Source organism: Erithacus rubecula (genome assembly GCF_903797595.1).
Source record: "Erithacus rubecula genome assembly, chromosome: 1".
NCBI classification, from domain to species: Eukaryota; Metazoa; Chordata; class Aves; order Passeriformes; family Muscicapidae; genus Erithacus; species Erithacus rubecula.
In genome coordinates, this window is record NC_136658.1 from 89,490,502 (window position 1) to 89,504,470 (window position 13,969).

Genomic DNA, 13,969 nt, shown 5'->3' on the forward strand with positions numbered 1-13,969 from the left:
ATACTCAGCCTCAAATTTACTTTTTTTTTTAATTTGTACTTTTAGCTTTCAGTGCCAGATTTGCATTTTTTGCTTCAGTTCTAGGTTCCAAAAAGCACATAATGAAACATTTAATTAGTAAGCAGACAGAATTTACACTTACTTTTTCTAGTAAGGTCAATTAAAAAAATGTATTAAGAATGTTCTGAGGATGTAGTACTGATCTTTTCTAAGTAATTAAGTGCCAGGTTTATCACAGTAATGCTTTCAGATCTGAGAAAGAATAAATAAATAATAAATTTCTACTGTGCCACATGCCAAAATACCATCTCCACCTTCCCAGTTTCTTTTGACAAGATCTGCATTGAGGATGAAAATCTAACACTGATGTTTGTCCACAAAAAGGTGCCTCCTTAGAATAGTAAAATGAAGTACACTGTAAAAACACATTCTGATCAGCTTTCTTTCTCTCTGTTGCTCTCAATCTCAGGTCAATCAACATCAAAACATTTCATAGTTCTTTGGGAGTGGGAGAAGGGAAAACAATACCCCCAAAACCAAAATATAAAATACATTAGAAAAGAAAAATAATAGTTATCAACTTGCAATGTGTGAGCCAAACTGTATAACTCCATGATGATTACCTGTGCTATGCTCTGAAATTAAAGTGCTGTAAACAACAAGTCATAAAGAAACCTGTGGTTTCCAACACAGCCGTAGCTCTCTCGAGAAAAAGAACTGAACATGGCAGATCAATATGACTGTGAACCCTCTAAAACACAGAATTCATTATGAAAAATAATGCAGTCAGAGTAAACAGAAAAAATAAAAAAAATTCTACAAAATGCTATTTTTTCTTACCTAGCCTACTGCCTGAGTTGCCAAAGTTAATTTACAAAGCTGCAACAGTATCAATGTTTATTCTACCACACCTGTGCAGGTTCAGGCTGGGATTTAGCAATTTTCTTCCCAGTAGCCAGTGTGTGCTTTGAATTTGTGCTGAAGAGTGTGTTGATAACATGGGGATGGTTTAGCTGTTTCTGAGCAGCACTTGCACAGAGCTAAGGCCATTTCTGTTCCCTGCCCCAACAGTGCAGGCTGATGGTGCAAAGGAGCTGTCCCAGCAGGGACAGCACACTCTGACTGCTCAGAGGGATATCCCTCACCATATGGCCTCATACTCAGCATATAAAGCTGGGGAAAGAAGCAGGAAGGAGGAGGATGTTCAGAGTGATGGATTTGTCTTCCCACCACTACATGTGGTGGAGTCCAGCTTCCCTGGAGATGGCTGAACACATGCCTGCTGATAGGACATGGCAAATTAATTTTTTTTTTGCTTTGGTTGTGTGTGCAGCTTTTGTTTTCCTTATTAAACTGTCTTTATCTCAACCCACAAGTTTTCCCACTTTCATCCTTGTGATCCTGACCTGGGGGAGAGAATGAGAGACTGTGAAGGGCTGAGCTGTTATGACAAGAAGATGTTTGAACAGTGCACAAGTAAAGTGAAGGTTACCCACTATTATGTATCAATTAAAAGTATTTGAAGATAAAAATTGTATTTTGTGGAGTAATAATTAGACTGCAAGTGATGGGTGCAAGTTTAAAGCCATATTTAAAGTGAGAGGATTAAATACTTGCTAGAGCTAACAAAGCAGGAGCAGCATCTAAATGCTGGTGCTTGGACATTCTGCAGCTCTGGTAGCATAGGACAAAGAATACTGGGTACTAAGGTACAAATCTTGACCAGTGTTTCAATTCAATATAGAACAAGCGTGGGGAATTAACAGAAAATACAATGTTGCAATGCACCCCATATGATGAGAAAGACCACAGCCCAAGGGGACAGAGCTGCTGACAGCACATCCATTCCTGAGCCTTCAGAGGCAGCGAGGCAAGACAGAGCAGATCTTTCCAATAAATCGGTTGTGATTGCTGTTCACACTCTTAAGAGATTTCATGCAGGCACAAATGTATAAAAGCCTAAACATCTTTGTTGTTAAATGAAAGACACTTTGGCATTCTCCTCAGCCTGGAGTGAGCCTGGTACCAAGCAGAAAGCTGTCAATGGAGCCATGTTGTGGCAGCCTCGAGTTTAACTTGGCAGGCTTTTTGTTGCAACAGTGGGTCTAAAACTCTTGGGTTTGTGCTTTTTTTGAACCCTAACTCTAGGTGTAAGCCTAATCCTAGGCAGAACTTTAAATCTTTATGGACATGAGGCTGGTGCCAAGCAGAAATGTGTTGAAGGAGCCATGCTGTAGGAGTTTTGTGTTCTGCTAGGGATCCCCTTTCACACTGCAGAGTGCTTGGAGCTCTGGGGTTTTGTGAACCCTGGGCAGAACCCTAACCCTAGGCAGAGCTGTAAAGGTATCATGAGGTGCAGCTGGTGCCAAGCGGAAAGATGTGGATGGAGCAAAGTTGTGGCAGCGTTGTGTTTGGCTTGCCATGCCTTTTTACACTGCACTGTGGGCTTTGTGATTTTCTGAACCCCAACACTAGGCCTAAGCCTAACCCTAGGCGGAGCACTGAAACCTCACAGGGATGATGTGGCTGCCAGTCGAAGAGATGTGGATGGAGCTGTGTTGTGGCAGATTTGTGTTCAGCTTGCCATGCCCTTTTGAACTGCAGAGTGCTTGGAGCTGTGGGCTTTGTGGTTTGCTGAACCCTAACCCTAGGTGTAAACCTAACCCCAGGCATAAGCCTAACCCTATAGTGAGCAGTAAATTCTTATGCCTGCTTCTTGCAAAACCCATGCAAAGCAATTTGCTGTGCCACGGGGAGAATACTCAGCGCTGATGCGGCTGAGCAGTGACTGATGAACGTGACCTTTCCCCCCTCATTGGCATGCATGGCAGATCCCCACGGATCACTCCTGATCTCTGCACCTCCTCACGTGCAGGCAGCTGCCCTGGGGTGAGCTCCTTAGTGACCCACTCTTTAGCACACACTGGATCTATCTCCTGGATGTTCCCTCCAGGGCTCCCCTCCCCTTGCTGACAGCTACAAAACTGAGAAGACAGAAATATATCCCTGGAAAGCTACACCACCTAGGGTAAAGTGGTGGAAATTATGGAGAGAAATAGCTGCAAGCATTTCATTCTGCATCTATTCCAAGAACAGCACTTACAATTCCAATAGCCATACCACAGGACACAACAGCAGATTACTACACTGCAAACAGCTACAGCCCCTCCCAGTCTGCGGTGAATTAGCTTTGATTTTTCCATTGCTATCCACCAGACCAAAGAAATTGCAAAGAAATTATGAGTTACCACCTTTTAGATTATGAATGACAAGTCACTATCTTGTCTCAGACAGAGCAAAATGAAGACCACCAAAAGTGGGGTGAAGTCAGAAAGAGGGAGTGTTTAAGCAAATCTTCATTCATAGCCTTATATCTTTCTGGGATCTATATATACCATATATCCTTTTTTTGTTGTTTTTTTGTTTGCTTGCTTGTTTGTTTTTAATTTGTTTTACTTCCCCTTCAAGAAATATTTTAAGTCCTTACTGAGAAAATCTCCACTGGCTTCTTTAAGTTTTCCAGAAATCTGAATTGAACAATTAAAGGACCGTGCTTTTACCTTTTAGGTCACATCTTTAAAACAGAAAATATGGTATTGTCTGGGCTATAAACTCAGTCCAGAAGAAATATTTGTTTAAAAGTAATTCCTGAGGTTACAAGAACTGTTATATTTTTCTTCCAGTGAAAAACTGTGGCATAATAGAAGCTGACTGTAGCTCATATTGTCATTATCAAGGCTCATGCTACACATTAGACATGGTCCATGAAACACTAACCTCAAGGCAAAGTAATTTCTAATATGAATTGCTCATGCAAAGGCAATTCAGAATTGTGAAAAATAAGTCTATCCAACCTCAATTTTCATCTTCAATTTGTCAAATGTTATTAAAGATAACATGAATGTGATGGTTCAAAACCTACTGCTTTCCAATTTCCCTTTCTCTGCCATCTCTTTAAAAATCTTGAAATCTCAAAATTTAAAATTCCTTATTTTAACTCTAGAAGGGAGAGTATAGAGCTATTATTTATCTAGTAAAGGAAACTCTGCCTTTAAAAGGGTTGACCACCTAAATGTGGGCAAATTTATCAGACATTATTGCAAATAATATGGACAATTCAAACACTATCTGCAAAAATCCACATGCATTTTCCTTGTTTATTGAATTTTAATATATTAGATAACCAAGTTATTAGAAAATATTTAGAACCTTCAGATGAAGTCAGCTTGTAACACACAAGGATCAAATAAAAAAAACATTCAAATGATGGGCATTTGAAAACTATTTTGGATATAACCCTGTATAGAAATACTTGAAGTTTAATCAGATCAAGCTTCTTGTAAAAATTGGTAAGGGAAATTTTATAAGTGCCCTCTATAACCTAAACTGTTCCTATTAATGATAAAAGCACTGTATTCAGAATTTCTGAAAACTCGCTCCCTTGCAAGAGTATCCCATAGTACTAGAGTTTTTATAAATAAACTGCTCTGTTCTAATTTGTTTATCAGTCTAGGAGTACATGCAGAACACAAAGGATACACAGGCTTCAGATGTGTCTACAGTGGACAGACTGAGGTAATACAAGGGACTGAAAAACAGACCTGGAAATTGTATCCTTTATTAGCCAGGAGTAAAGTAACTGTTTAAAATCAGATGTATCTGATTTTTTTTGTTGTTGTTGTTTTTGGTTTGTTGTTCTGTTTTGGTTTGGGGTTTTTGTTGGTTTTGGTTTGTTTGTTTTTGGGTTGGTTTTTTTTTTTACTGTACAGACTGCCCAGTGAGTTTGTGGAATTTCCATCCTTGATGATTTGGTCCTGGGCAAGCTGGTGTGCCTAGCTCTTGTCTGAGCAGAGGGGATGGACTAAATAATCTCCCAAAGAGATTTCATAAAATATATTATCAAAAATGCAGTCTAAAAATATATATCCCTTCCCTTTACTTGTAACATTGCAATACAATTTTAAGCATGACAAGAAACTTTGACCTTGCAACAACCTATTTGAAACATAAACATTTTTTAATTATACAAAAAAGACTAAAAAAAACTTTAAGTCAGACTGTGAGCTATTTCTACACTACTGTTTTAAAGCAATATCAATGAACTGAGAAGAAGAGCTGCATTAGTACCATTGCATAAAAATATAGTTTGTGGTCCTAGGAATGGAAGCACAAAACAGAACCAGAGAATCATTTAGGCTCTAAAGGACACAAGATCATTGAGTCCAATCATTAACTCAGCACTGCCAAGTCCATCACTAAACCATGTCCATACCTGTCACACACCTTCTAAAAACTTCCAGGGATGTTGACTCTGCCACCTCTCTGGGCAGCCCATTCCAATGGGCTCTTGCAGCACAGAAAGTTTTCCGAATATTCAATCTCAACTTCCCTGGTGTGACCTGAGATCATTTCTTCTTGTCCTGTTGATGGTTACCTGGCCAGAGAGGCCAACTCCCCCCTTTTAAAACCTTCTTTCAGGTTTTGTCTGAGCCAGTTCTCCATCCTAAACAGCCCCAACTCCCTCAGCTGCTCCTCCCAGGATTTGTGCTCCAGACCCTTCCCCACTCCCCTGCCCATCTCTGGACTCCTTCCAGCCCCTCAGTGTCTTTCTTTGTAGTGAGGGGCCCAGAACTGAGCACAGGATTTGAGGTGTGGCCTCAGCAGTGCTGAGTGCAGGGGGACAATCATTGTCCTCATCCTGCTGGCCACTGTTTCTGGTACAGGCCAGGATGCCATTGGCCTTTTGGCCACCTGGCCACACTACTGCTCCCTAAAAAAGCTGAATGCCACATCTATTACTATACTGGGCAAACTCAGGATTAAAAAGTTGAAGTTGTTTATATAAATATTAAATTTGTCTCATTTTGACCATATCCACAAACAGTTCTTATGACTAATAAATATAAGTGAGCCAATATTTGCTTTTCAGAAGAAGCTTTTTGCAAAATTGTTTTTTTGCAAACTGAGAACTCAACCCTTAACAGAAAGTGACAAGGAGAAAAGAAAAGAAATTATCTGAATAGCCCATTTGGGACTGAGAGCTTATCAGAGATATAAGCTCTGGACCACAGGGGAGAAAGAGGAGATACTTGACATTGATGTTTGCAATTTATTCTCACTGAAGTCCTAAAAATGTCTTCTAAAAATCCTGAGCACCAAAGCAATATCAAGAAGAACAAAACATTGTACATGTTTTCAGTGATATGATTAGGAACAATATTTTGCATCCATATAGCAGTTCCAGACCTTAGGGTGCTACATTCTGTCTCCTATTCAAGCATAAAATGCATTGGCTTGCTTTACTTACTAGTAGCAGCAGCAGGACAATATCAGGATTATCACAGGCACAGGCTACATGCATTGATGTCCAAAAATCCTCATCTTGATGATTTACATTTACCCCTCTGTCAATTAGAATTTCTGCAGCAAATGCATTATCGTAGCGAGCACACTAGAAGAAAAAAGAGCAGATTAGGGATGGTGTTTTCTCAGTGTACAACTAAATTTATTACATACAATTTAAATTGGGCAGATGACACATTGTAGTTAAGCTGCTGTGTTTGTAAGGAACAGCAGCTGAGGAATCTATAGAAATAATTGTGTGGAGATTTCCAGTTCCATGTTAATGATTCACAGAATCCCCTATTTCCTTATGAAATCTTGCTGAATCTACAATAAGGATGAGGCTTTTTTTTTCTGTTCAGTACTGTCATTGCAAATCAGAGCACAGGCATCAGTGCATGATGATCACATCATAAGTAGTGCTAAGTATATGCACACCCACACATACATGTGTGCATGCATACACTAATTTATCTGTCTTTTACATAGTTTATGGCAATAATGCACCCTTCTTCATACTCCACCTCTATTTCAAATTCACTAACTATACATAATCCTGTTCAAGTCTCTCTGCCAGATAAATATTCTGCACACTGAGGGTGTTATTGAGGGGTAGAGGGATGCATGTGTGTTTGCATATGCATGCATGTGTGCATGTTTTTACACCTTGGTCACAGTCACAATTTCCGCAGAGAAGAAGAAAATGGCCTAGACATTGTTTTGACCTTACTCCTCTGTCACATCTGTGACTTCTTATGTTTGAAGTTATGGATGATACCTTAAAAGACAATCAGAGCACCTCAGTTAAGATACGAACTCTGACCTCATACACAAGCCCAGCAAATCTTTAGAGAAGGATTCTATCTCTTTCCCCATGGGGAAGAGGTTATGGGGAGACTTATTTTAATCTGTCATGGAAACCAGGATACTAAAGGAAGTGGGGAAGAAGGAAAAGTGTGTAACTGGATCTGACTGTGAAGCCAAGATATAGCTGAGACCCTCAGCAGAATGCAGCAGCTGCATGTACTCCTACGATCATAAATATAGATAACCCTGAAGACGAATATTAAATTCTATCAGGATAAAAAGCAGTCCCACCCAAAACGATTTCCAAATATACTGACAATTAAATTACCGAACAGAAATTGAATTCTAATGTATTTCCTTTAGCTTGTGTAACTTATCTGGCAGCTCTAGAAACAGTTCTGTTTTGTTGCATCACTATCATTCATCATATCAGTACAACTTAAATTGAGCTGTTCTATGCTGAAATATAAGAAATCAGAGATAGCATATATTACATATATTACAGATAGCATAATCTAACAAAAGTCTCTACATCTATTATTAATGTACAAAATGACTCAGTGACACCTGTCATCTCTAGAACTGGTTGTTTGTTTGGTTATTTTTTTTGCTTAAGAATGGCTTGAAAATATGGTAATTCCCCATGAGTTTTTTTGACATGACCCATAAAACAGCTCTGGAAAGACTGCGAAGATGGGACAAGTTCCACAATTTGCAGATTTTCCCAGGCAGATGCAAACTGTGAAAGTGAAGAAAAACCCTGTGGACACAAGAACTTTTCTCTCTAAAGTGAACTGAAATAATTAGTTAAGTGGAAGACTGATTGAAGTGTCTTTGTGTGTTGTTGTTAAGAAATATGGAAAATGGTGGGGGGGAGGGAAGAGGAGGGAGTGATCTGGAAATCTTATTCTGAATTTCTTATTTTTCTCACTGTTATTAATAAATTTGCTCTTTATATCCTTGTAAGTTTTAGGCCTGCCTTGTTTTTCCTCCTAAATCCTATCTCAAAGAGAAATGGTGTATAGTGAAATTGGAAAACCTAAATTAAACCAAGACATAAAACAACTTCAAATCCTTGAAGATTAATATTTCTTTCTTTTATTTTAAAATGCATGACACATGTCAAATCACCCACTCTGAAGATCTGGAGATAATCTCCTAGGGCCTTTGAAATGGGGCAAGATTTGGGATGCCTCTGTTTTGAGAATACCAAAGAAAATCAAATCTCATTTGGACTGCATTTTTAAAGAGTGATTGAGCACTTTTACAGAGAAATAGATAAGGGAAAAGATAATTCAAATTTCTGAATTTCCAAATCAGTGCTGCACTTTCCCCTTACCTTGGCCTCTATTTCCTAAAGTTCTTGTGGCCATGGAAGACGAAAAACACAAATTAATTACATAAGGGAAACACTGTATCTTGCAAAAGCATGGTTACAGGTGTGCCAAAGTCCACTAATCTTTCCCATCAATAAATTACTGTATTTTTTGTAAATGAAACACTGCCAGCAGACATGTCATTATTTTGCTGGTCACATTTCTTTGAGCCACAGTGTGCAACAAAGTTAGATCCAAATGTCTGAAAGTAGTTTCACATGTTATAGACAGCATGTCTGAGACTAAAGCATCACAGACCAAAGAAAAGGATCACAAGATGTAGGAATTATTTATGAATTTTGCTACTGGCTTCCGTAATGCCAAAATTCCACTCCAATGATATTTTCTTTCTGTCTGCCTTTCATATCCTTAACTCTTGCTTTTACTTTCAGTATTATATACCAATAGTTTTTCTTTTGTCTTCCTTTTACTAATCTGAATTGCTATGCAAATAATGATAAACTAAATGCAGATAATATGTTAATGTAGGAAACTGGTATAAGAAAGTGTCACACAAACAAAAGGAAAAATGTTAAATCATGGGGGTTTTTTTCATATAAGACTTGTGAATCTTTGAACCATATAATTTTCTATTTGCAATCAAGCAGTATTTCCTTTGCTCTTTCTTGCTGCATAGATAATTTCTAACTAAAACACTTTATTCTCCTTTGTTAGCTACCACTCCTATGACATGATCCATTCTTCTGTAAGCAACTTGAAAATGACCATTTATTTAAAAAACATGTATGGATGCAAATCAGCAAATCCTAGCCATGGCAGAGCTCAGTGTATATTAAAAAACCACAAAACCTTCTAAGCCTTTCTTCTTTGTCAATATTCCAAATCTGCTACTCACTATCCCACCAAGTTTATTCACAGTCACTAACAGTAATCTTCAATCACTCTTACCAGGTGGAGCAAGGAGCCTCCTGAGGAAAGGAGCATATGAGGGTCAGCACCATCCTTCAGTAGCCGTAGCACTGAAATATCAAAGAAAAGAGCAAAAAGAGTTAATATGCCTCATATACCTAGAATAACAGCAGTACACCAAATTCTGAACTGTTAATAGGCTGATTATTAATCATCTTCATCAGGGGATTTAATAATATATTCAAGCATCTTATGTAACTGCAAAACTATCATGTCAGCATTTGCCATCTCACCTGTTTTAATAGCTGGGCCTGTAAAGCAAAAGACCTTTGATAATGAATAGCAAATATCAACATCAAGTATCAATATAAATATCAGTATCAAAGTTTTTTCAAGTATACAGATGAGCATGTCAGTTTTGTACACATGAGAGAGGAGGGGAGGGCTTGAGGAAAGAGCCCTGTCAAGGTCACAATCACCTGATCTGTTCATTTGGGAGCAAAATCACAGTTAACTGGTGTTATTTTACTTTCCAAAGTTCCCATCTGATATATTGGCTTTTTCAGTAAATATTTGAAACTAGTATTCATAACTGATATCACTCGAAATTAATCATAATACCAAACCTAAATGGTCTGCACTCAATTTAACCTTTCCAGTGAATTGTCAGATCACTGATGCAGCATAATCTTTAAAAAGATATTTGGAGCCACACTCCACTCCCAGTTACATGTATCAAACCCCTTTGAAATGAAAACAGGCTTATAAGTGCAAGCAAAACCACAACCCTTCACATTGGTGCTCTCTCAAGTGTGAAAATTCAGCACTTTTCCTCCATGGTCTTTATTGCCTTTATAACCTTTTCACTCTGAATCAAAGCAACGACTGACTCATGGACACAGGGTTCATTCCTTGAACAGAACTGCACAGCAGCAATGCCTGGCAATACCAGGGGACTCCACACCACCATTGCAACCCTGTCTTCATTAAACTGGAATGAAAAACCCTTTTAAAAGGCCTCACTCCATGAGAATAGCTGCCAATAATGTTTCCTGAGTGGGAGCACAGGTGCTTCTGTCTTGAGCTCAATTCTTACTTAAGATCCTGGATGGACTTGTGTGAACAACTGCAAAAAAATTTTAAATTGTCAAATGAGTTCCACTGAGATGTCTGTCTCACAGAAGGGCCAGAGATTTCTCTCAAGGCTATTCTGTGAATCTGTCAACAGACTCATGGCCACCAGCTCTTTGCTATCTATGCATTTTCTGTATCTGTTTTCTTTCTCCCAAGGATATATTGCAACTCCATTTTCACCATACATTTAAACTTCTCACTGCATTCAGACACTTACTTAACCTATTTGAAAGGGGTCATTTTTCTTTTCAAATATTGTCAATTTATAGATGCAATGTTTTCTGACTGTGCTGAATTATTTTTGACCACGTGCCCTAGAAAAATTTCTCCTAAGAAAGAATATATGGTTAAATAGTTGCAAATCTATAAAATTAGAGTGAAACATCGGTATCATCATTACTAAACACATGATGAAACAAAAAAGCACACTGGTATAATGGACAAATATTTACAATAGCTAGCCAAAGTAATTTGATCTTTTGCTTTTTTTTAAACTTTGAAAATCAAAGATCAACCAAAAGTACTGTAAAAATTTTTACTTTATGAATAGCTTCATGGTACCTATTTTTCCTCACCAAAGATCTTGTCTCATTTAATTTACATAACTGTAAAATACTTATGTGTTCTGGCATATGCCATTTTGAAAGTTAGCCACTATTAGAAGTCCCTGTTGTCCCCAGTGCATCCACCAAAAGCAGAATAGGAGCATTAGGTAGCATAGAATAAAAAAATCTGCACAACACCTCTTAACCAAGATAAAAAGCACAGAATCAGAGTGGGAAGGTACAGTATTATTTATAATATTTCATAATGTCAAGAGAAATGGATGAACAATAAAAAGCAAGCTATTCCTTTCTGCCTTCTCAGATCCACAAATCTCATATTGAAGCACATACTTGTACTCATCCAGGGAAAAATTACTAAAAATAGAGGTTTAGAACTAAGTTCTTTTTTTCAATACCCAAATTTCTGACCACATAGGGAGATGCTCTCTCTATCTCAGGTTTAAAGTGAGTAAAGACTTATAAATCCTCCTTCCTTAAACAGGCATGCAATTACATCCTCCTCAAGTGTTAGTATTTCCAATGTTCCTATGTCATGCCATTTCTTTAGTAGGGCAGAAAATAATATTTCCATATCACAGAAGATTTCTTGAGGCTCTGAAAATAATTTCATTCTCCGAATCCCATCAGGATTTCACCTGAAGAAATTAACGCTCCAAAGTGTTCCCTTTCCTCCATCTCCTGTTTTCCAGGGGGGAAAAAATCATACACCATGTGATGGCAGAGGAAGCACATGATATGTGTGGGTGGCAGAAGTCTGATAGTTACTAGGACTGATATGAAACAGCATCCCCAGACTGTGTTTCTACAAGAAGGGATAAGACAGGTAAGGTGTTAACCAAAGGAGTCTGTCCCCTTCTCCATTCACAAGGGGACTTACACATCTCTGCCTCTGGCTGTCCCTGCATGTGGTAACTGACTCTGATGGCACAAAAAACACCAGGAAAATCAAATGTGGAATTTCTTGTTGAGTCACTGAGGTGAACACAATCATTATGAGCCTTGGGATCACCAAAAGTGACTTTAGGATAGATCCTTCTATGCAAAGACAGGATGAAGACTTCTCTCTTTTGGCAGAACCAGGACAGGTTCAGGGAAGGTCAGTGGGTTGGCAAATTGCATTTCTAACAGTATTCTACAAGAATTTCATCTGGAGCTTAAAACAGTAGCCAAGAGGCAGAAAGAAACTAGCTACTTGAGTATAAAAAATATGGGCAATTTATTGAATATCTTCCCTCAACCAACCACTGAAAACTTGGTTCTCACAGAGAAGCTATGCAAAACAAAGTAATGCCTTTCCAGATACATTTTGCAACTCCTTGCAGTTGAACCCAAAAATATAACAGAGCACTTCTAGATCTGAGTTTTAAATCCATTTGAATTAATTAGTTTGCCTTATTTTTTTTTCTACCAGCAGAAATGCATACCAAAATTACAGCATAAAGAATTAATATGTTAACTCAAATCTTAAAGAAGAATATTGAATAATGACCACAAACAAATTACTGAGTCACATACAAAAACATTAGGGAATATGGATAAAAGATCAGTAGCTTATTTTTTTTGGCCTGGTGTCCTTTCCCTCATTATTGCACACAGCTTGATCAGTGCTTCAGGAAATCCACATCACACAGACTACCAGGGCAAGATATGTAAACTCTCCTTTCAACTGGGCAAAAGTTTGTGTCCTGAATCAGTATTATGTGCTACATGCCTTTGCATCTAAAAACAAGTAAAAAAAGTTATACCTTCCATGAATTTATCCTCTCTGCAAAAACACAATAAAAAGAAGAAAACAAGAAGATCACGGAAACAAACCCCCTTCCTACTAGACAGCTCACTTAGATCATTTACTTAAGACTTCACTAGTCAGTAGAAAATATTCACCTTATGTTTGGATTTTCCTTTTGCTAGAACTACAGCCTAAAAGTAGTTAGATAGTAAATAGTAGCTACTGCTAGTAATTTGGGATTTAATGCCCTAATGAGGACAGAAAGTAATATAAACCTCTATTCAAGAAATGCAAAATATCTTTTAATTAGTGCAATTTTAAGGAAGCTTTCACAAGACTTTCTTTTAAAACTTGTTTTACTTGCAATCATTCTTGTAAAGAAAAGTTTACATGAAAGATAAGACTAAAAACTGAGTTAAAATCAGGAAACTGACATTTACCTGAAAAAAAAAAAAAAACACAACAAAAAAAACAAACAAAAAAAATCCAAACAACCTCAAAGTAAAAACATTTCAGCAAACTTTGAATCCTTTCCAGTGTGTGTATGAAAAGGTCCATCCATTCACTGATACACAAAACTGACACACAAAATTATTGACAACTTAGAACAGAATTTCATATCTATTTCATATCTAATAAAGGTGTTTTAGAAAGCACTGGATGCATTAAACTCTCATCAGCAAAGAAAGGTAATAATCATCAGAGCTTTTTATGTATCCTTGATGTAATTTTAACCAAATTATTCCAGAGAGCTGAATACCTTTTCACTTTCCATTGATTGTATTGACTAGATTACAATTTATAATATAGCATTACAATGCAGTAAAGTCATTATTGCTGTGCCTGTTACCAGGCACAGGTCTTGCACCAACTGCCTGTGCAACTAGGGCTGTAAGGCTTTACTTTCTCTGGGCTAGTCTTGGCTTGCTTTGAGCTTTGCTTTAGCTGTTATAGCAACTGGCTGGTGACAAGGTGACAATTACCCAGCACAGTTTGGTTTAGCTCTGTGCAACTGTGGTGCAAAATGCATTAAGGATTATGATATACATGGCAGCAACTAGCACTTACACTGCCCTGTGGTTATAATCTAGCTACACTGGCATCTGGAGCTATCTGTGACCCTATGTATGCTGCAGACAAAAGGA

General features: G+C 37.9%; 1 protein-coding gene across 1 annotated transcript in view; it reads right to left on the reverse strand.

Annotated features, from left to right (window-relative positions):
* MYO16 (myosin XVI) overlaps positions 1-13,969 on the reverse strand; it is a 353,826-nt gene that overhangs the window by 222,265 nt on the left and 117,592 nt on the right. Inside the window, exons 3-4 of the mRNA XM_079322616.1 lie at positions 9,435-9,505; positions 6,308-6,451 (exon numbers count right to left, since the gene is read on the reverse strand). Of these exons, the coding sequence (XP_079178742.1) occupies positions 6,308-6,451; positions 9,435-9,505 (215 nt within the window). The remainder of the gene's footprint in view (positions 1-6,307; positions 6,452-9,434; positions 9,506-13,969) is intronic.